Here is a 21,614-nt window from a genome sequence, read left to right on the forward strand (position 1 = left end):
TCCGCTTTCCTGTGGCTGCTGTGAGGCCCCAGAGAGGGGAGCACCAGCAGCACCTCTCTGCAAAACAGAGGCTGACAGTCTGTGAAGTCGCCCCAGGGTGAGGGAGGAGGCCTTGGGGTGCAGCTGGCGAGTGTCCTCCGTCACATTAAATGAGGCTGTTACCCTCAAATATCAGGGATCTGCTTTGCCATGTGTTTCTGGAGCAGCCATTCTCAGCGGCGGGGGGGGGGGGGGGGGGGGGGTTGCTGTCCAGGCGCCTTGGGGTGGCCGGGGCGAGCGGGGGCGAGGAAGGCTGGGAGGCAGCAGACGGCGCAGGGGCCTCTCCGCTGGAAAGCAGCCCGCGGGCCCTTCGTCCTTGTGTTCAGCCTGTCCTTGGAAGCGCCACGGTCTTGGCTGCACATTTGCTTTGTTTGAATCAATTGCTCGGTCTCTCTCCTCGCCCCACCCCCAACCTTGCCTTTAGAGGAACATCAGTATTCATGTATAAATTAAAAAATAGCACAAAAAGCTGACTCTCTACTTCCTGCCCCACGGGCCATTTTCTTCCTTGGCCCAAGCGCAGTCCTGGCTCCCCAGCGAGTCCCCGGGTGGCCGCCGGTCAAAGCGGCCCTGTGTGCGGGCCTGGCCGCCAGCTGCCCCCACCCCCACCCACCACCCCCATTGGCTGCCCGGGCCTGCAGCGCCGCGCCCCACCGCCCAGGAGGAATAAGAGGCGCCCCACAACACTCCTGCCACTCTGGACGCCACAGCCAGGAGGTGACAGGAGCGGCCACCAGGAGCCACTGACGTGAGGACACTCAGGGAGAACCTGAGGGAACCGAGAGGGTGGGGTGGGGTGGGGTGGGAACTAGGTGTAGGTTGGAAAGCCCTTTTCGGCTGATTGGCAGCATTTCATACGTGGGGAGCTTTTTTTCTTTTTAAATTTAAATGCAAGTTAGTTAACATCCAGTGTGGTCTTGGTTTCAGGAGCAGAACCCAGAGATTCATCTCTGACATATGACGCCCAGTGCTCATCCCTAAAAGTGCCCTCCTTAACCCCCATCCCCCACTTAACCCCCCCACCCTCCGCCACCCCCACCGTCACCAACCGTCAGTTTGTTCTCTGTATTTAAGAGCCTCTTATGGTTTGCCATAAGTCTCTGTTTTTATCTTAGTTTTCCTTCCCTTATTACTGCTTTGTGTACATGAATGCGTCAACTCTAGGCAGCTAGAGGTTCACTCTGCCTGAGTTTTACACCGCAAATCAGAGAACCCTCAGGGACAGTGGCTCGAGGTGGCTGCTGACATTTCCGCAGAGGTACTAACAAACGTTGCTTCTTCCCTAACTCTCTGAAGAGCAGGGTTTCTGCTGAGCATGACTGGCAAGCAGAGTGAGGTCAGCCCCACTCAGAAACAAATGCTTTCCTTTCCTGTTGCTTGAGTCCTGGGTTTGCAACCGCTTCTCAGTTTTCCCTCAACAAGGAAATGCCAGGGTCCCCCTGGACACCACCCAGAAATTACATGACAATTGGGAGGTCTTTACAAGTAAATTACAATCTCGGTCAAAGAGTTTTGGTGGGTTTAATTTCTTCAGTCTTAGAATTTCTCAGGGAGGTAGGCCGCTTCCCTGGGGGGCGGGGGGAGCCCCTCACCACATCCTGTGTGTTGTGTCCTTCCAAAAGGAGTTAAAGCCCAGACGCCTCTTGCTTTCCACGTAAAAAGATTAATGCAGGAATAAAAGGCAAATTAATGCAAGAATAACATTCACGGAACTAAGTGGAAAGGAAATATGGAGATTTGATTTCCATTTCTCTTAAAAGATAAGCTTTAAACCATCCATTGTTTCTTAGCAAAAGGAACAATTTAAAAGGAAAAAAAATTGTAGTGTGGTTATGAAGAAAATTACATTATATGGAGTTTTCAAACATATGCAATATGTTTTACGCCTTTCCTTCAAAAAAATCCCACTAGGGGTGCCTGGGTGGCTCAGTTGGTTGAGCGTTCAGCTCAGCTCAGGTCGTGATCTAATGGTTCACGAGTTCAAGCCCCGCACTGGGCTCCAAGATGACAGCGCAGAGCCTGCTTGGGATTCTCTCTTTCTCCCTCTCTCTTTGCACCTCCCTTGCTTGCATTCTCTCGCTCTCAAAATAAATAAATAAACTTTAAAAAAAAAATCCCACTAGTCATACATACTTCACAAAAAAATAATTTAAGCTCTCCTTCCCTGACGTATCACAGACTTTGTGAAGTATCAGAATGATGCAAAAGTTTCTTGGGTTTCTTGTTTTGTTTCCAAAAAACAAAATCGATAATTGAAAACCTGAATGTAAAGGATAAGAAAGAATGACATGTTAAAAGATTTTAATCCATCTGAATTGTTCTATCTATGTGTGATAGAGCTGACTTTTAGGGACTGTAGGGCAAAAAAAGGATACTGATTATTAATAGGGTGACTTTAGCAAAGATGAGGTCAAGACAACAATCCTCAATCCTTTCTCTCTGAGAAATCAGAAATAAATAAAAATTTAAAAATTTCTTCCAGTTTATTTTCTAGATATAAGTGACATGTCCAACACGGGAATGATTTTTCCACAATTAGATGTAGTTCTCAGATCTATTTTGTTTGTTTGTTTTTTGATGGGGGACATTTTAATCAACAGAAATCTGAATTTAAAAGTCACAGATAATTTCAAATAATGATCTAGAAATTGAATATAATCTACCCGGCAGACAGATGTGGAGGCTTCTCCCTCTGGGACCTGGGGGGAGGGGTTACTCATCAGACCTGCCCCCCGCCCCCCTAAGTACCCCCAGAGCTGTAGGCCCGAGTCTCAGATCTATTTTGAACTGTCATAGAGCAAAGATTTTGTTCTGGTCGGAACTCAAGGCCATAGGTTGGTAAATTTCTCTGGCTGAGTGTCTCAGTTTTTGAAACAATCGACAAGTCGTCCTCTGTAAAATGTACCTAATTCCCAGGATTAAACAGATATTTCCTGTTTGCAGGCCACGGTCTGAGGTTCATGTGAGTGAAGTAGGAAGTTTCATACTCTGATACCTGCAGAGAAACAGCAGCTCCCAGCACTGCGGGGGCGGGGAATGCTAGTGCCCGGCTGTGGCTCAGCCTCCTGCCCCAATTGTGCATCCCTGCCTCAGAGCCAGCCTCACTCTCTATGGCTTTATAATATATTTTTGATTCTGGTTGGTCTTTGTGGATCTTTCATTGATCTTTTTCAAAAATGTTTGTGGCAATTCTGCCATGTTCATTTTTCCAGTTCAGTTTTGCAGCTTTTTGGTCATGTTCCTCACCCATCAAAAAAAAAAAAAATAAATCTCTTAAAGATTTGTATTTAAAGTGAGTTAAATTTATATATTATTAGAAAGGAAAGTCCCTGCATTTTTATGATCTTTAGAATCATTTGCAAGAAACTGCACTTTTCTTGCTCAACTTATTCTCAAGTAATATGTGTGTGTTGCTTTATGAATTTATGAATAGGATTTTTTCTACCATGTTTTCTAATTGTCTATTGGTAGAATACAGGAATACTATTGATTTTTGTAGCTTCATTTTGCCCCTGGCCACCTTACTTCCTTCTAGATAATTCTAACAGCTTGCAGTCAGTGCTCTGCTCCCCTGTACTGTGTCACTTCATCTTGGAGCCCTGCAAGGGCAGAGGGTGGCCTACTGCGAAGGAAGCAGGAATCGACCCCCAGGCTCCCTCACTCCTGCGCTACAGTCTTTTTGCTGAAGTTTCCCATTGGCCAAACCCAACCAGAAGCCAGAGGCCACGGGGACAGAGAAGGGAGGGGAGGGCAGGAGTGGCTCTGAGAGGCAGACGGGACAACTGCTCTCAGCCTGCAGGGGAGATGAGCCAAGGCCAGTCCAGCCCCTCCTCTGGGTTGAGGTCCGTAGAGCGAACGCATTAACTGTTCTGTGTGCAAACAAGGCAAAAAGCATGAGAAGGAATCTTTCCTTTGTGGACCCCTAGGATGTCTGAGCTGGAGAAGGCCATGGTGGCCCTCATTGATGTTTTCCATCAATATTCCGGAAGGGAGGGCGACAAGCACAAGCTGAAGAAATCTGAACTCAAGGAGCTCATCAACAATGAGCTTTCCCATTTTTTAGAGGTGAGTCTTGCTTTTTAAAATCGACAGTTTGCCATTTTCTTCTCCACTTAGAAAACCACCTGGACACTTCCTCTTTTGAGCTTCCCTGAAAGTGATTCCAGTTACATTTCAGGACTCCTAGGATGCTTCTGAAAACTTGTTTGTGCAACTGAACCCTCACTAGAGAGGCTAGCTTAGATGACCCGGCTGTTTTCATTTTCATCTGTTTTGTGTATAGTAGGAACAGCAAGGAAAACCTGCTATTTCAAAGGCAATAGCACAGGTTCCAAATAATGCTGACTCTTCTATGAAAAATCTAAGGATTTACAGCAATAATGACAGAATGGGATGAAAAATATACTCATGACTTATCATGGGCCACAATTAACATACAAGAAAGATGTTAAAGATAGGCTCTTGATTTGAGGAAAGGACTGTTTTTGCTTTAGCTACAGGTTTAGCATCTGCCAGCGGATGCCATCCACTCAGCAAACATGACTGAGCAAGCACTATGTTTGCCACTGGGAGAGACACAAGCCCGAGGACACGGCCTCCGCGTCTGGGGCACCCAACCTGGCACGTCAATGAATGGCCACAGCCTACTTGACTGAGGGCATGAGAAGGGCCCTGTGCCCTCTGGAGGCTATAGGGCTTTTCAGGGGGATCCATGGAGTAAAAGACCCTAATTTAGGAAGCTGCGTGAGTGGTCCCGATAAACCGGTGGTGGAAGTAGGTCCAGATACCTATCCTGGACTCACTTCCCCGCCCACAATCTCCACTGCCTGAGGGTCAGTCACCCATTGTCTCCACTGCATACCAGTCTCATACCCTCGAGGCACTGAACTGCAATCCACCTGGCACCTGACCTTTAGTGTCCAGAACCAAGTTCACCGAAGTGACCAATCACACACACAGGAAATGGCCCAACAATGAACCAGGGCACTAAGGTCTGACCAAGAGCTAATTCCGGGGAAGATGCCAGAGCACCAGGACACGGCCCGGCTGCACGGTGACAAAGAGCCCCCCTCCGGAGCCAGCTGAGCCTCTCAGTGCATGATGAGCCCCAGGGTCCAGCAGCAGGGCTGGCGGGTTGTCCTGTCCACGCCCCGACCCAACTCTCCATCGCTGTGAATGGCACCGCCAGGTCAGAGGAGGCGCCTGTGCGCTTAGGGGTAGGGGGCATCTCTGGGGCCGATTCCAAGACTCGTTTTCTCAGGCACGCAAGTTCAAGTGGCAGTCGGCCACCTGCACGTTCAGTTCTCCCACCAGTTCCACCTTCTGACAATCAAAAGTCCCAGTTTCTTCTGCAACAAGGATTGTTCTAAGGATGAAATGGGATAGTGTTGGTCAAGTACCAAACATACAGTGAAAGTACTTACCAATAATTATTAATTTTATAACAGGAAAAACTTAGCACGTGGGAACCACAATTTATAAAAGATACATAGTTCATGGCAAGCACATCAAGATGTCATGAACATTTGTTGGCCGAGTTTTGTCAGGGTAATTCCAGGCTGGAGGCAAATCTATAGTGGGATCGAAAGAGCGTACTGCTCCCCTCTGTCTGAGGCAGATGTTTCCAGGTCCCATCCAACCCCACTGGAATCAGTCCTTCACATTTTTGTATCCAGCCAGCTACACGCGACTGCTTCCGGGCGGGCTGTCTTGCTCCGGGGCCCGGCCATTCCGAACCAGCGCACTTATGCTCTTTGCTCTTCGTGCCCCGCCGTTCCCACCACGTGTGTAGCCCTGCACGGCGTTGGCTCCTCTCACACCACTTACTGGGTTTCAGGGTTGGGCAGCAGAGTCATCGGAAAAGTCCCATGATGCCCGAAAGCAACTCAAATGGCAAAAAGAACACAAGGAGTTAACAAATAAGGACTTCCACACGCAGAAACAGGGAAAACCTTGGGCGGAACCAAAAGTTCATTTTTTCTTCCAAGATGTTTGCTTACAACACGCTCGGGCTTATTTAGAACGTGTGTTTTAAGTATAGTGGAGCACAAGCTGCAGTTTTTCGAACCTGGTTGTGTCATTTAGTCTTTTCAAGTAGCCTGGGGCCCAGCAGACTCAAAGTAAGGTGGAAGAGAAGGCCTGGACCCCCAGAGACTTCTGCCCAGCCAAGAGCCCCCTGGTCACAGGAAAAAGCTTTCTGGTATTTTGCATTTTACATCTTAAGGTGCTTCTGATACAAATTATTAAGGTGAGCCAACGATTAATCATGGTTTGATGGCTCTAAACTTCATTTAAAACCAAGATGGGCAATGTCTCTTCTATCTCCTAGGAAATCAAGGAGCAGGAGGTGGTGGACAAAGTCATGGAAACTCTGGACAATGATGGAGACGGCGAATGTGATTTCCAGGAATTTATGGCCTTCGTCGCCATGGTTACCACTGCCTGCCACGAGTTCTTTGAACACGAGTGAAACGGAGAGAGCTGTTCCTGTGGCAGAGACGAAGGTCACACAAGGACGCAGAGGGCAAGGGCTTGCAGGCTAGTAGGAGCTGAGCTTTCCAGCCGTGTTGTAGCTAACTAGGAAGCTTGATTCGCTTTGTCAATGACAAATTGAAAACCTCTTTCCGAGGGCCGTCTTCCAATGGCCCCGGTCACTATCCCTGCTCCGTTAGGCACACGTGTTAGCTGACTGGCCCCAGGGACTCGGTCACGACCACTTAGGAGAGTGGGTTCTCGGTCACGGAGCGTGTGCTCCACCCGCCGGCACGGCTGTGGAGAACCCTAACCCAGAAAGATCAAACCGGAACCAAAAACGACCCTGAACACTGGTGGCTTCCTTAAGTCTCCACCATTGCCAAACACACAAAGTTTTGCCCACCATCCTTTGAAAAGGCTGCCCTCCCTTAAATCTGTTATCATCGGCGCACAGGAATGTGCGCGGGGCACATCGTGGCGGCGCGGTGACAGCGATGAGCTGTGGTGAGCTGTGACCCCGGGGAAATACTCAATACTAACGGCCCTAAAGGAGGAACATGTCTCCCAAGCCACCAAGTACTGGCATTTTAATGCTGACCGCAACTGCGGGTCACAGTTCCACACTCAGCGCACCTCCCCTGAGAGGCTCACAGCTCGCTGGGTCTGTGGGGGGACGCGTGAGCGGCAGGGGGAGCACCGCCCGCCCGCCCGAGCAGGGTTCCGCTCCCGTCTCGGGAGGCAGGCGTTGTGCAAGTAACTCTCTTTGCTTGGCCTCCTCTCCTGTCCCTAAGGCGGTGGGTTCCTAAAGGGACGTGTCCGGTCTGTTGGTGTCATTCCCCGCTTGTCTGTGCCCGGCCGGGGTCTGCCCACGGCTGTTGGGAGAGTCAGTGCGTGTGCAAAGCTGAACTTTATGCTTGGGTATCCACGAATTCAAATGTGTCCTAAATATTAACAATCACTTCCAGGAAAATTCAAATTAACCTCATCCACCCCTTTATCTGCTGCTTTTTTTTTTAAGTGCACAGACTTGGAAATTCATAAACCAATTGATTGCTTGTATTTGCATTAAATAAAGAGTCCCGTAACAATCCTCCGTAGCCCTTAAACACGAAACCAAGTGAAATACCTGCAAACCTGGAAAGAGGAGTGAAGTCAATGGCCTGGCATCATCGTCACCGCAAGACGCTGCACTCCCCAAAGCCAGGGCAGGTGCACAGGGCCAGGGACACTGGATGGGCGTGGGGTGGCCAGGGGTGTGGTGTGAAGGGAAGCGGCATAGATGGGGCAGGGTGCAGAGGGGTGAGAAGGTGCCTGGAGCAGTGTGATGAGGAAGGAAGGGGGTGGAAAGGAGTGGTGAGATGGAGGTGAGGCAGGGTGAGAGGGAGGGATGATGCAGGGTGAGGGGGGTGGGGGGGTCTGGGTGGAGGAGGGTGGTAAGAGGGTTGAGGAGGAGACACCAAGAGAGGGGTGGTGTGCACTGAGGTGGGGGTGAGGAGGAGGGGTGAGGAGAGGGGAGGCAGGCGTGGTGAAGAGGGGTGTGAAGAGAGGGGTGAGGAGGTACCTGGTGAGGTGGGGGTGAGGAGGAGGGTTCGGGCCGGGGCGAGGGAGAGGGGAAGCAGGAGTGGTGAGGAGGGGTGTGATGAGGTAGGGGTGAGGGTGAGGGCTGAGGTGGGGGTGAGGAGGGCAGCTGAGGGGCAGGGAAGCACCAGGTGGGACAACCCCCGGCCACGGGCTCCTGCCAGGAACTTCCAGCCTGGTTGGCGTCGGGGTAGCGTCCCCCGGACTAATCTACTAATGGGCTAATCCTCGGGAGCCGAGCTGTGATTGGTCTGGCCGGTCACGTGCCCAGGGGGATGGGGGGTGGTGCCTGCACGGGCTGGAAAGAAGCCGAGACCAAAGTGGCCGCCCAGGCGTTTGGGGCTGGGGGCTGAGGCCAGCACGTACGGACCGTCTCCAGAGTCCCCTCCCCTCTCCCCGCCGATGGCTTGCCCTCCCAGCCCTCCCTCAACCCTTCCCCTCCCTCCCCCCCCGTGAGGGGGAGCACTGTGTCAGGACAGGCGTCTGGGACACTCCATTGTGCTCTGGCAGGTTTGCTCCCCACATGGTCACTGGCACCTGCTTGTCCAACACCATCCTGGCCCCATAGAGCCTTGCAGATCTTGACCTTGGAAAAAAGACAGCCAGTAAAATCACCAGCAAAATGGGTTTATTTAAGAATGGCAGAGAATGGAGCACTTGGGGGGCTCAGTCAGTTGAGCCACCTTGATTTCAGCTCAGGTCGTGATCCCAGGGTCATGGGCTGGGCTCAGATCCTGCTTGAGATTCTGTCTCTCTCTCTCTCTCTCCCTCTACCCGTCTCCCACACGCTCTCACAAAAAAAAAAAAAAAAAAAAAGAAAGAAAGAAAGAAAGAAAGAAAAAGAAAAAAAAGAACATGGCAGAGAAATTGAAATTCACAACGAACAAGGTGTGACAAAGCACAGGAGGGTCCAGAGAACACAGGAAAGTTGCTTCACAGAGAAGAGGAAGGTAGGAGCGGCTGCTCTGAAAGGAAGGTGCACTGCAGGCCAGTGAGGACAGCCGGTCCGGGACCAGGGTCAGTGCTGGGACAGCTGGGGCGGGAACACAGGACGAGGAGCAGGTCTGGGAGGACCAGAGGGTCCAGCACAGCTGTCCGGCTCGGCCGCGGCTGGCATATGCCTTGCACAAAGGGGTCAAGGTGCCAGAGGGAGGAGGCTGGCAAGCGGGCTCTGGGCTACAGCTCACACGGTGTGTGTTCATCACCAGAGGGCCGCCTGCTGCGTCAGCCAGAAGTTGGGTGAGTCCCTGCTGGTACCTCCCCTGCCCACTTGGATCCAAGAATCTCAAGGTGACTCAGTCCCCAGATGTCCACCCGGCTTGCAGAGCAGACAGGAACAACTGGAGTGTACTGGCCCCCAGCGAGCCTGCCATAGCCGCTGCTGAGTGTCCCTGGTGGTTCCCCCATCCAAGGGGTGCCCCTTCACCCTGAGGAGGGAGGCTGCTTCTCAGCATGTCTGCACAGCCACCTTCAGGGCTCCTGGGGGCTTCCTAGCACAAACACCCCTCATTCCAGGTTGTAAAATGCCCATCATCCTCCTCTGACCTCGGCTGGGGGTGACCCGCCCTCACCTCCAGGCTAGGTCTGGGAACGGGTGGTTAACATCCCCACAAGGCTCCTGGCCGGCACTGCTGGTCTGACTATCCAGAAGCTGCCGCAGGCATTTCCAGGTGGGCAGTGGGCAGGGGCGAGGTGTCCAGTGGGGGCAACGACCTGTCTCAGGCATCACTAGGGAAGACCAGCTCCTGGCTGAAGCCAGGAGCAAATGCCACTCAGTCGGTCACTGAGGACCTCAAGGATGGGAACGCTGCATCGTTCATTTTTTTATTTTTATGTTTGTTTATTTTTGAGAGACAGAGTGCGAGTGGGGAGGGGCAGAGAGAGAGGGAGACACCGAATCTGAAGCAGGCTCCAGGCACCGAGCTGTCAGCACAGAGCCCGACGTGGGGCTCGAACCTACGAACTGTGAGATCATGACCTGAGCTGAATGAAGTCAGACACTTAACCAACTGAGCCACCCAGGCGACCCTCCCTGGTTGGGTTTTGATTCAATCCAGTACTGGTTTCGATGGGCTCCCAGTGGAGGTCCCACGGCCAGAAGCGGCTACACCAGATATGTGGAGGGGATCACATTCAACCAATGAAGAGGAAACCTCACATGGAGCAGCCGTCCTGGTGACTTAGGTGGTTGTCCGGTGCCCAAGACAGACAACTTTGTATAAGGACAGGAATAAAGAGAGGGCATCGAGTTTCTGGATCTTACTACCATTCCAGCGGGGGGACTAATTTCCAGCCAAGAGGCAGGCTTTCTCCTCACCATAGAGTAGCCACGGCTCGAGGATTGTGGCCTGAGCGATAAGGCTTTACTCCTTGAAAAGCCTCTGAAATGAGAGTAAAGGAAGGAAAGAGTACTTACCAAGTTTGCACCGGCTCAGAGTCCAGATGAAAAGACGCGAAGCCGCACGTTGGGTGCCAAATGATGGGGTTGTGGGGCCATGGTGGGGTTCGGAGCTGACAGCCAAGAAAGAATTCTTGGAAGACATCTTTGGTGCAAAAAGGTGATTTTATGAAAGCATGGGGACAGGACCCGTGGGCAGAAAGAGCTGCACTGGGGTTGTGAGGAGTGATTTATTATATACCTTCAGGTTGGGAGGGGGTCAGGGACAGCGTAAGTCTAACGGATTTTGGAAGCAGGGTTTCCAGGACCTCAAGGGGCTAGAAGTTAGGGAAATGTCATTTATTACTGTTTAGTAAAATCTCAGTTATGAGACCCTTCTGATGTAGATCAGGGGGCCACAAGCCTGGAGTATGATTGCCAGCATATATCTTGGGGCAGTTGAGATAAAGGAAGTAGACTTACAGGATCCTGGGGGGTCGGGCTAAAGTTAAGGCAAGATTCCCTTTTGCCCCCAGCAAAGTGTCCTCATCCAGGTAGCTCAGCTCCTAGAGGAAGGTCACTCTGCCGGTCTCAAGGACTTGTTAATGGGCTGTAGGCAGTAAGGGAATTTAAGTTTTCACTTGCCTTAGTTTCCCACATCACCATGGCAAGCACTAAAACCCCTTTCCTTTGTTCTGGGTGGCCAGGAGTGTCTGAGGGGTATCCTACAGATCCCACCCAGGGGCAGGGGTGCTTGCTTGTACTTCACCCTCAGCTTGCCCCGAGCTCCCTCATCAGGAACAATGGCACACTGCTGAGTGACACACCTGCCTTCGGAGCTCAGCAATCAGTGGAGACAGGATCGCACCTGAGCTTGCCTTCTCAGCTTGCCTCTCCTAGCTTGGAACCATCAGCTTACAAGCTGGGGGAGCGGGAGCGGGCCCCAGTATCCTCAGTGGCATCTCACCCAAAGGAGAGGCTCCATCCACAAGGTGGCTGGGTGGAAGACGAGGTTATGGCTGTGCTGAGCGTCCTCTGAAACAAATCAGCTCTATTCGTAATCTGAAACTAAGCACCAGTAACCATAGTTTGCATAAAATAATTAGAACATTTTTAAAAACAACCTAAATTAAGAGGTGCCTGGGTGGCTTTGTTGGCTGGGTGTCTGACTCTCGATTTCAGCTCAGGTCATGATCTCATGGTTCGTGGGTTCAAGCTCTGCACCGACTTGTGGAGCCTGCTTAGGATTCTCTCTCTCCACCCCCCCCCCCCCCCCGCCACCCCTCACCTGCTCACATAATTTTTTTTAAGTTTATTTATTTATTTTGAGAGAGAGAGAAAGCACGAGTCAGGGAGGGGCAGAGAGAGAATCCCAAGCATGCTCCCCACTGTCAGCACAGAGCCCAACGTGGGGCTCAAATTTACAAACCATGAGATCATGACCTGAGCTGAAGTTGGACGCTTAACTGACTGAGCCACCCAGGCACCCCTAGACGTGATAATTCTTAAATTTTTTTTTAATGTTTATTTATTTTTGAGAGAGAGAGAGAGAGAGAGAGAAAGACAGTAAGCAAGGGAGGGGCAGAGAGAGAGAGGGAGACACAGAATTGGGAGCAGGCTCCAGGCTCCGAGCTGTCAGCGCAGAGCCCGACGCGGGGCTCGAACTCACAAACCGCGAGATCATGACCTGAGCCAAAGTTGGCTGCTTAACTGACAGCCTCCCAAGCGCCCTGAGATGTGATGATTCTTCATGTAAAATGGTTCCCACAAATCAACCAAAAAACCTTTGAGTGCAGTAAGAATTGCTGGATCCGAATACAAACGAGAAACAAAAACGACACATGAAAACATCTTTAACGTGACTAGACATGACAGTTACCTGACTGTAATTTGGCAAGGACTTACTTTAATCTGTCAGGCTGCTGGAAGAGGCCCTTCTACCCTTCTGGAGGGCAGAAGGCACCCAATGCTTCTCACAGGGCATGACCTCTGACCTGTCCACTCTGCCTGAAGGACCTGCGCCCGAGGCAGCACCTGTCGCCGCGGGCGTGTGAGGACTCGGCACTGCTGAGGTGTAGTGTTCAGTGCTGGTGTGGACAGCGAGAGGAAAACGACCTTCAGTCACAGCACACCCGTAAGACACAGTTGTTAAAACATGTAGAAGATGTATATCATAGATTAAAAAGTCTGTAATTTATTAAGTACAAAAACTAATATAAAAGCATATGATCCTAATTTTGTAAAAATCTTTAAAAAGAAAAAATTAAGCCTGAAAGGATTTTTGTTAAACACTAGTGCTGCGATTAATCAGAGGTAGGACGACAGGAGATCTTAATTTTCTTCTTTACACGTGAATGTGCCCCGTAGATTTCATGCGATCGGCATAAATGCTTTTATATTCAGAAAAAAAAAACGCATGATAAAATACATCCTATATGGGGTAATTTAAAAAACATTTTCACACGTTTCAAAGTGCAGAATTACAAATAGTCAATACCTTTTATTAACATAATGATATAAAAAAATTTTAGTGTGATATACAGAATTCCCAGAGAGTACTTTTAAAACATTTTAATGCGCTTCTTAAAATCTGAATTTACAAGACACCTTGTCTTACTGCCACCGACCTTTCAATACAAAAATTTTACAGTATTTGTTTGCTATAAAACTACAACATTAAGATTAGGGTTAGGTAGTTTTTCCCCGTTGGCCATCCCGTTCTAAGGAATGTCCATTAGTCCGCCGTTAGAACCTCTGTCTGTCAGACAATAAGTTACACAGATTCTGTACATAATTACAATAGAGTTCTTAGAATTCCAGTATGCTGTGACATACTAGCCGCAGCTCAACACCACAGGCAACAGAACTACTATGCACGTGCTATTTGTAGCCAAATAGGAGTAGGATGTGAGAGTCCGCCCACTTAGCCAGACCCATTTGGTGGTGAATTTAAAATGGTAGAGAATTAATAATAGCTTTGTTAGGCACTGTTCCAGGCTAATTCCTGAAAAGCCTGGTTGTTCCTAGGAAGCATGCACAATTCATAAACTTTCCCACCCTCAGTCCCCCCCAAACCCCACAACTTCATAACACACTCTTTAATAGCTATATAAAAATAATCTGTCTTAAGGTTTGAGCTTTGCTTCAAATTCTTAAAAGTATCTAAAGGATTTTACATTCTCTTCTTTGATTTAGGTTTACTATATTACATCAGTTTCATCAAGTTTGAATAAAATAACTGAATATGGTTTGGCCAAGTTTTATAGGCACACAATCGAAACTGCGAACGCCAGGCGGGCAGGGGTCTCTCTGCAGCCCCCAGACTGCATGCAGGGCGCTCAGCAAATAGCACGAACGACCTGAAAGCCTCAGATGCTGCCGCCAACGCTTCCAAGTCTGTTGAACTGTAATAAAAGTAACAATTCAACACAATTCCATGTACCGAGGAGAATTCACATTGTGGAGTTACCACAACAGGTACTGTAACGGCACAGCATGAAGTCACAAAGCTGGGACAGTCGTTTAAGACTAAATGCTGGTTAATCTTCCCCAAACAACGCGTCTAAGCTGACAGCCCCAAATGGCACTTACTGAGTATTCGTGACAACAAATGCAGACAACTGGGCACACCTGTTTCAATAATGAAACCAGCAGAGGCCGTGCCGTGTGGCCACAGCGGGGCCTCGGGTCTGAGAGTGGGGAGGGCAGGCCAGGACTGCCTCCCGCCATCACTCTGCTCCTCCCCAGGGGCCTCAAGTTCTTTCTGGCAGGAATTCTATACATGAAGTTGTCATTTGAAGTGAGAATAAATAAGTGAATTTTTAAAATCAAGAATGATATTTTTAGCCTAAAACAAGTGCAAACTCGCAGCACAGCAGAGCGCTCGTGATCCCTTTCCGCAGCCACTCCAGGCCCCCTCGCGGGCGCCCACCTGTTCAAATACTGACTGACAAAGGTCCTCGAAGATGAAAACATTTCTTCAAATAGTCAGGAAGTGGCTCCTGAAATGAGATGTGGGGATCCTTGGGACGGGTCCGTAAAAGCAGAGGGCACAGCATTCCATGAAGACTGGAGTCTTTTCTGGCGGCTGCAGACAGTGTGGTGTCTTCACAAGCCCCAACACCTCTGACCGGCTCCCGCACCGGGAGGCCGGGGACGACACCTGTCTCAGGAACGTGGGGTCGACAGGCGGCACTCACATATTGTAGGCGACATAGATGGGGTCCAGCTGGTCAGCCAGGAAGCCATCACGCAGGTGCATGCGCTGCTTCTCGCCCCGAGAGTTGATGGGGATCACACCTGGGTCCACAATGACCACCACACCCACGACCAGGTGATGCTCCTCCAGCACGACGTTTGTCACCAGGGCCACCAGGTCCAGCGCATCCTGCTCCAGCCCATCCAGCTCCACCACCACCACCAGCAGGTTGGTCCAGGTGAACACGGCACTGCAGGGACAGGGAGGGGTAGATGGCGTCATGCATGGGACGGGCACAGGCTTCTGGGAGCAAATGGACAAGTGGGAAATGGTGCAAGTACAGAGTAGTTGGCCTGCACTACTGCCCAACATAATTTGAAGTTGGGCTAAATGTGTTTTATGGGAATCTTTATTCTAATTGAAGTCCTTCATAAGAACCAATAGTATTATTTGATGTTGAAAGCTGTATGTGTCCCAGTTCAAGCTCCCTTCAAAGTGAAGTCATCGTGAGTCATGACCACTTAAATTTAAAAATTCACATTAAAAACAGAAACACTTCAGGATAACTGTAGACACCTCATGTTTTGGGGGCCAGACTCTTGCTTTACAAGTGGTCAGGAAAGGAGAAAGAGAGGCTGCGAGAGGCTTGGGGTCCGCTGCTGGAGAGGCAGGTGTCCACCAGCACACCCCCCGTGGAGAGCGTCTGCAGGGACAGAGGCTGCAGGGACAGAGGCTACCGGGCAGGGCGGGACGTGGCTCTCACCACTCGGCGATGCTCCTGTGGGCTCGAACCACAGACGTCTCGATGTCTATGGGGTGGTAGCGCATGCCTCTCAGCTCCAGCGTCTCGTCCAGAGATCCGACCACGTACAGTGCATCGTGCCGCTCTGTGAACATGGTGCAAACACCTCAGAAGGGCACCCAGGGAACGGCGGCACCTTCCGCGTATCCACAGCAGCCCCGAGCCGCGCTCTGTGGGACAGGGGCCCGCTGTCCACACAGCAGGTGACAACTGGGCCTCCTTGGAGGTGGTGCCGTCCCCTCGGTCCCACGCGAGGGCGCCTCTGCAGCCAGGAACACCTCAGGAAAGTCAGGCCAACGTGTGAACACATATTTAGAAATAATCTGTACCGTGTCTGGAAACAAAGCAGCATCTGTAGGGACACCAGAAGTTCTGACTCGATCTGGTCAACCTGCCGTGGCCTAGGGGACCCTGCAACTTTCAGGGTCATGCAAGGGGAGGGCCTGGTGGCCTGATCACTAACACCCCCACATCCTCAGCAGAGGCCGAGGGTCCAAGGCCAGTGAGGACACCCACAGTGGCAAAGCAGTAATATTCCGAGAAAACTGCTATCAGAGCACCCCCACATCCCTCACCCCCACACCTGAAGATACACGCTCACAGCACAGGGTGAGGGGTCAGCAGGAGTCCCTGAGCTGTTGAGGCATGAATGTCAGACTCTCGGGCCACAGCAGCAGGCCTCCCGTGCGGTGTGGACAGACCCCACCACACATGCGGCCCGTGTGCAGGGGGTGAAAGGTAACCCTCACCTCCACTGGCGTCAGTGAGCTCTGTTCTTCGAAGGAAACCCAGGTAGCCAGTCCTTGCCCAAATGGTCTGTGTGTCTCCAAAACTCAGCCGGGCACTGAAGTGGTCAGCGTGGAGCGCCTCCTCCCCATAGACCGTGTAGTAGCCGGTGGCGTTGTGGGGGCTGCTCACCCAGATCTGGTGGGGCCCAGGGGACAAGAATGTTGGCACATCACAAACGCTGGGCACAGGTTCTGCCGTGAGACAGCCACTGGCCGAGTGAACAAAGGCAGGGGGAGGGGGAGTTGTTTCAGTGTCTCTCGTCTTGTGGCTCGAGCAAAACTGCAGGCACAGAGAAAGCAGACAAGCAGCTTTTCTCTCCTTGGAGCGAAGCGCCCCCTCCTTCACCCGAGGAGCCACCGGTGGGACTCTGTGGCACGGATGAGCTCACGGAGGCGCCTCCCCGCTGCTCACATTGAACTACTGTTGACAGTGAGAAGGAGTCGGGAGCTTGTCCCACATCCACAGAGGGACTGGTGAAGGGGCTGAGGGCTCACAGGACGGAGCGGGCACGGCCACTACACTCGCCCTGCAGACATGCTAAGTTCACGTGCATCCACGCGCCCTTGTCTGCCGCACCCGTGCTAGCAGTACCCAGAGTGTTGCGGGGTCCCCTAGGGAGTCCTTCTACACACTGGGCCCATCCAGGACCCACAGTCTGCTCCCCAGACTGAGCGCCTGGCTCTAGACGCAGGCAGCCAACAGGCCTTCTGCCAAGAGGTGGGTTTCCCAACCTGGCACAGACCCTTTGTGACTATCTCGGGGGCAAACTGTTACCCTAACAGGCCAGGGTCCAGCTGGCCAGCAAGAGGGACGGCTGAGGGAGGCCCCATGCTGACCACACCCAGCCCTGGCACAGGCACACCTTCCAATCGGGACACCAAGCGACCCCTGGGAGGCCCTGTGTAAATACCCCCGAACCCCCATCCGCCGGGACCACAAGGGTCCTTGTGCCCTCCTGGCATGCCCGCAGGCCTGGAACCCATCGTAACAGACCAACTCGGGCCTCTACTAGGCTCCTGGGGGACAGTCCCCCCTGCCCCGCGTTACTCTAGACCCACTCCCACGCATTCGTGCAAAGCCTGCACCCTCTGGGCGTCAAGGACCCTCCCTCGGGGACTGCTTTTCTAGGGGAGGTGCAGTTTCTGTGCAGCTCCTCAGGCCCCCCAGTTCCTACAGAACTTGAGGTTTCCCTTTGCTGGAGGGCAACCCTGGGGTGGGCTTCATCCTGCAGGACCCAAAATCCTCTGCTGAGAATTCCCGACTCTGGGACGGATAGGGGAGAAGGGAAGGGACAGCTGCTGAGGCCATGGGGGCTCCGGGTCCCCTGCCTTACCTCTCCCAGGTGTGAGTCTCCAAGGGGCCCTTTGGTCTCCGTGTGCGCGATAATGACTTTTACCCCAGGGAGGATCTGGAAGGAGAGTGACGTGCACATGTTAATGATGGGGATGGTTAGAAACCAACCTAAACTTGACTTTGAATTTTAATCGAAATAAGAGACTTTTTTTTTTTTTTTTAAGTAGGCTACATGCCCCAGTGCACAGCAGGCTTGAACTCATGACCCTGAGATCGAGACCTGAGCTGAGATCAAGACTTGGATACATAATGGACTGAGCCACCCAGCCACCCCCATAAGAGACCCTTTAATAGATAAAATAAATAGTGAATCTTAGCAAAATTATCCCAGTTCCTAAGAACCGACCATATTTTGGATTTTAAGAGGGGTGAGGAGGGTTTGTTTCCATAAGCATCTGCCGTACCTGAGGTCTTTCATTAAGGACACAAGAAGACGACCTGCCCCTTGTAGGGCACACGAATGTGGGGTGCCGTCCACACACCACGCCTGCCTGCAAGGGGCTCTGTCGGCCCCATGAGCCCCAGTCCTGCACCGGGAAGCTAGCTAACAGGGCACGGCTGGCTCAGGCACACGGGGGCACCGGCTCTTCCCCAGGAGCCTTGGAGAACACTCCAGGGGAGGTGCCTCAGCTCAGGGGACCCCAAGCTTGGGCCCCTGTCAGGCCACCCAGACACCTGTTCTGTCTCAGGTGGCTCCCCCATATGAAACAGAGGTCAGTGGGGACCTCCAGGCAGGTGGGAAGGGTCAAAGGGTCACGGGAAGGTGTGGATGCAGGCCCTGTTGCCCACGGTCACCCTCCCACCTCCCCCCGAAGCTTCAGCCACACTGGCTCCTCTGCAGCTCCCACTCCCACTCCAGGACCTCTGCAACAGCTGAGACTTCTGCCCCACGTCACTGCGGCTGTCCCTCCTCAGGAGTCTGACCATTCACCCTCCACACCCACCCCTCCATAGACCCACGGGCTGGTCCTGCTGCTGCCCCACTGCCCTGTCCCTCTCTGGGTACCTCCCTGCCTCCCTAGAGGCAGCTGTGACCACCAGGGTGTGTCAGCAGAGCTGGGGCAGCCCTTCCAGGCTGCGTGAGCTATGCCAGCCTCCATGTCTCGCCTCTGGGACTGTGTAGGTCTGGGACAGGTCGCTACCTGTGCTCTCGACCCTACCACGATGTGCGGCAAGAGCCGTGGGAAGCCCTATGATTGGGGGCTGTCTGTTCCTGGCCACACTGGGGACACAGCCCCGCCCTCGAACCTGCTGTCTCCTCGTGCCCAGCAGCTTAGTCACAGCACCCAGGCCATATCCCCATCTTCATCACTGCCTGGTAGGGCCGTGTGGGTACTCTTCTTTCCTCAAACATTCCCTGGTTCTGAGGACGCCTGCTCTCCAGATACCCGTGAAGGCATCGGGCCCCGAACCAAGAGGCCCATGGCCTCAAGCCCCACAGTGGGAGATCCTTCTGGGCTTCTGTACCTGAAGCCCTCCCGTTCTAGGCATTAGCTCAGAGGTGTCCTTGTGTGTGCTAGTGGGGAGGAGAGGAGCCCTCTGCATCAGCCCAGTCCCAACCACAGTTGACCTGTGTCCATTAGGACATTTTTATTTTTATTTTTTATTATTATTTTTTAATGTTTATTTTTGAGACAGAGAGAGACACAGCATGCACAGGGGAGGGTCAGAGAGAGGGGGAGACACAGAATCCAAAGCAGGCTCCAGGCTCTGAGCTGTCAGCACAGAGCCCGACGCGGGGCTTGAACTCACAGGCTGTGAGATCATGACCTGAGCTGAAGTCGGACGCTCAACCGACTGAGCCACCCAGGTGCCCCCATTAGGACATTTTTAGCCCTCAGCACCCACCAGGGGCTAACATAAGAAAGGACCTGGGTGTAAGTCCCAGCTTCCACTACCTTTCCAGACTCCGTCAATGGCAGACTGTGCGGAGAACCCCGTTCTACCAAACGTACCCTAAAAATTAACAAGGGAAAAGGTAATCAGAAACTGATTATCACTGTAACGGTCAGTCAGTGGACAACACCACACCTCCAGGCTTTTGCTCACGACCTTGCTGTGACCTTGGAGCAGCGACTACCAGCTCCACATGCACCAGCCCCAGCTGCCTGGCTTACATGCCACCGCTCAGGGTAGGGGCTTGCTCTAGGGTTCTTGGGGCCCTCCCTGGACCGGCTGGCCCCACCCCAGGAGGCTTCGCCACTGTTTACCTCAAGCTGCAGCATGGCCACGTTTGAGGATCCAGAGCCAGGATCAAGCTTCAGAGCTGGGAGGGACCCAGACTCACAGGTACATACCGTGGCCCCCAGCACACATTTACTGATGTAAAAACTAAGTCCTGTCTTAAAATGGTATCATGTGGAAAACATCCTTGCCTTGGCTGGTTTGCCTGTTTTCTATCCCACGAGAAGACACATGCCAAGTGTTCGTACCTGACATCATCCCTCCTGGTCATGGGAACAACAGATACAGGGATGCTGCCTGAGCTGTGCTGACACAAGGGAACAAGAAGGAAACCCAGGCTCCCCCAGGGGACTCAGCCAGCCAGCTGCCAATGCCGGGGTGCTGGGAGGTCCAGTCAGGGCAGACCCAGCCTGCAGAGCCTCACCTGTGGGCGTGGCGGGCCCTCACCTGTCATGGCGCAGCGCCCTCATGTCCACATAGACGGTGGTGGGGTCTGGGCCGGCCGTGCCCTGGAAAGGAGAGCAGCAGAGGACCTTCATCTCATTTTCAGGAGTGTGTCCCCATCTACACGGGCACAAGCCGTGTGACAGCTCTTCCTGGGTCCTCAGGGGACGCCCAGGAAGGCAGCTGCTCTGCTCAGGGCACTGAGCATGCCTAGGGGCATGGATGGCTTCTGTCCAAACATCTATGTGGCTTGACAACACTCAGAGACTTGTCCAATAACACTGACTGGAAATCTCAAATCCTGCAGTTTTACATGTCCGCTCTAACGCTTGTCTGTTCCTGCTGGTCCCTATACTCTGAGCTTGGTGAAAACACCACCGTAGGTTTTGGAAGGCATTTTCACCAGCCGTCAGATTGGGCCTGGCCTCTCACCAGCCGACCGGGTTCTCCTGAGGGCTGAGCATGGCAGAGGCTCTCCCAGGGATCGGCCCGAAGGACGTCTCCCTGCTCTCCTCTCATCAGACACTTGGGCACTGGTCCTGCCGAGGATGTTATATGTTCCATTTAATCGATAAGAAACATCGAATTAAATGGACACTCTGGTCAACATCACTGTCTAAAGATGCCAGACAGCGTAACCTATGTCTGCCCTGGAATTAAAACAACAATGATTGTTTGAGACCAAACACTGCCCTTCCTCCAGAGGTAACGCTAGGACTGTTAAATTCTTTTGCAAATAGCTTTGCTCTTATATTTGGTTTCAAGGGAGCTTTTATATAACATGCCAATAACATCCACTGTGAGCAAAGTCAGACAGCAAAAGAAACATGTATTTGTCTGGAATTCACAAGAAGGTCACATGAACTCATGGGGGAAGCACAGAGGGGCCTTGAGGTTGAGGTCAAGGTCGTACCTGCTCAGCCAGCTTTCCCAGCCTGTTGGGCTGACAGAGGCAAAGAAGGCCAGCAGAGCGAGACAGGGAGGAGACAGCCACAGGAAACACAAACAGAAAGCAACAGGCCACGTGAGAAACACACAGTAAGAGAAAGCAAAATACGTCACTGCATCTCAAAGCACAAACATGAACAATCCATTAAGATTTTCGCAATCATACGTGGCATCCCACGCGCCGACAATAGAATAGGTACCTTCAAATATCGAGTAAATGCTGAGCAGAGAGTAAGGTCTTCACTTAGAGCCGCTAACTAAAAAGAAAGTCATACTTTCTACACTAGAGAGGGATATTAGGAGGGGACCCTAGCCCACCTCCTCCTGCCACATAGCAAGGGTCTGTGGCTTGGAGAGGATAGCAGTCTTCAAGGTTGAGAGGACATCAGCAGCAATGCCAGGAGAACAGGAGGACAGTCTCTGCATGT

General features: G+C 52.1%; 3 protein-coding genes across 14 annotated transcripts in view; 1 reads left to right on the top strand and 2 right to left on the bottom strand.

Annotated features, from left to right (window-relative positions):
• PRMT2 (protein arginine methyltransferase 2) overlaps nucleotides 1-8,000 on the bottom strand; it is a 71,394-nt gene extending 63,394 nt beyond the window's left edge. For 2 of the 4 annotated variants that reach the window (XM_027041328.2, XM_027041327.2), the window contains exon 1: nucleotides 7,640-8,000. The gene's annotated coding sequence lies outside the window, so the exon portion shown is untranslated. The remainder of the gene's footprint in view (nucleotides 1-7,639) is intronic. The other 2 variants (XM_053220400.1, XM_053220399.1) reach the window with 1 other exon arrangement.
• On the top strand, nucleotides 631-7,613 carry S100B (S100 calcium binding protein B). Of its 2 annotated transcripts, none has more exons than XM_027041333.2 (3): nucleotides 631-787; nucleotides 3,966-4,104; nucleotides 6,368-7,613. In XM_027041333.2, exons 2-3 carry the CDS (start codon nucleotides 3,967-3,969, stop codon nucleotides 6,506-6,508), a joined length of 279 nt encoding a protein of 92 aa, XP_026897134.1. In that variant the 5' UTR covers nucleotides 631-787; nucleotide 3,966; the 3' UTR covers nucleotides 6,509-7,613. The 2 variants fall into 2 exon arrangements, with proteins under 2 accessions (XP_026897134.1, XP_026897133.1); XM_027041332.2 differs by having other exon boundaries at nucleotides 670-825.
• Nucleotides 8,001-12,639: 4,639 nt separating the features above from the next.
• DIP2A (disco interacting protein 2 homolog A) overlaps nucleotides 12,640-21,614 on the bottom strand; it is a 117,594-nt gene continuing 108,619 nt past the window's right edge. For 6 of the 8 annotated variants that reach the window (XM_027041341.2, XM_027041340.2, XM_027041334.2 and 3 more), the window contains 7 exons: nucleotides 21,152-21,181; nucleotides 20,242-20,303; nucleotides 19,509-19,566; nucleotides 17,591-17,665; nucleotides 16,218-16,392; nucleotides 15,430-15,553; nucleotides 12,640-14,916 (listed from right to left, as the gene is read on the bottom strand). In XM_027041341.2, coding sequence (XP_026897142.1) covers nucleotides 14,664-14,916; nucleotides 15,430-15,553; nucleotides 16,218-16,392; nucleotides 17,591-17,665; nucleotides 19,509-19,566; nucleotides 20,242-20,303; nucleotides 21,152-21,181 — 777 coding nt within the window. In that variant the 3' untranslated portion in view covers nucleotides 12,640-14,663. The remainder of the gene's footprint in view (nucleotides 14,917-15,429; nucleotides 15,554-16,217; nucleotides 16,393-17,590; nucleotides 17,666-19,508; nucleotides 19,567-20,241; nucleotides 20,304-21,151; nucleotides 21,182-21,614) is intronic. The other 2 variants (XM_027041337.2, XM_027041338.2) reach the window with 1 other exon arrangement.

Source organism: Acinonyx jubatus, chromosome C2 (assembly GCF_027475565.1).
Source record: "Acinonyx jubatus isolate Ajub_Pintada_27869175 chromosome C2, VMU_Ajub_asm_v1.0, whole genome shotgun sequence".
In the NCBI taxonomy this organism is placed as follows: domain Eukaryota; kingdom Metazoa; phylum Chordata; class Mammalia; order Carnivora; family Felidae; genus Acinonyx; species Acinonyx jubatus.

Excerpts from the sequence above, each read along its gene's own strand:
- S100B (XM_027041333.2), top strand. The coding sequence starts at position 3,967 with ATGTCTGAGCTGGAGAAGGCCATGGTGGCCCTCATTGATGTTTTCCAT. Across the intron at positions 4,105-6,367 it reads AGCTTTCCCATTTTTTAGAG|GAAATCAAGGAGCAGGAGGT; the intron begins GTGAGTCTTGCT and ends TCTATCTCCTAG.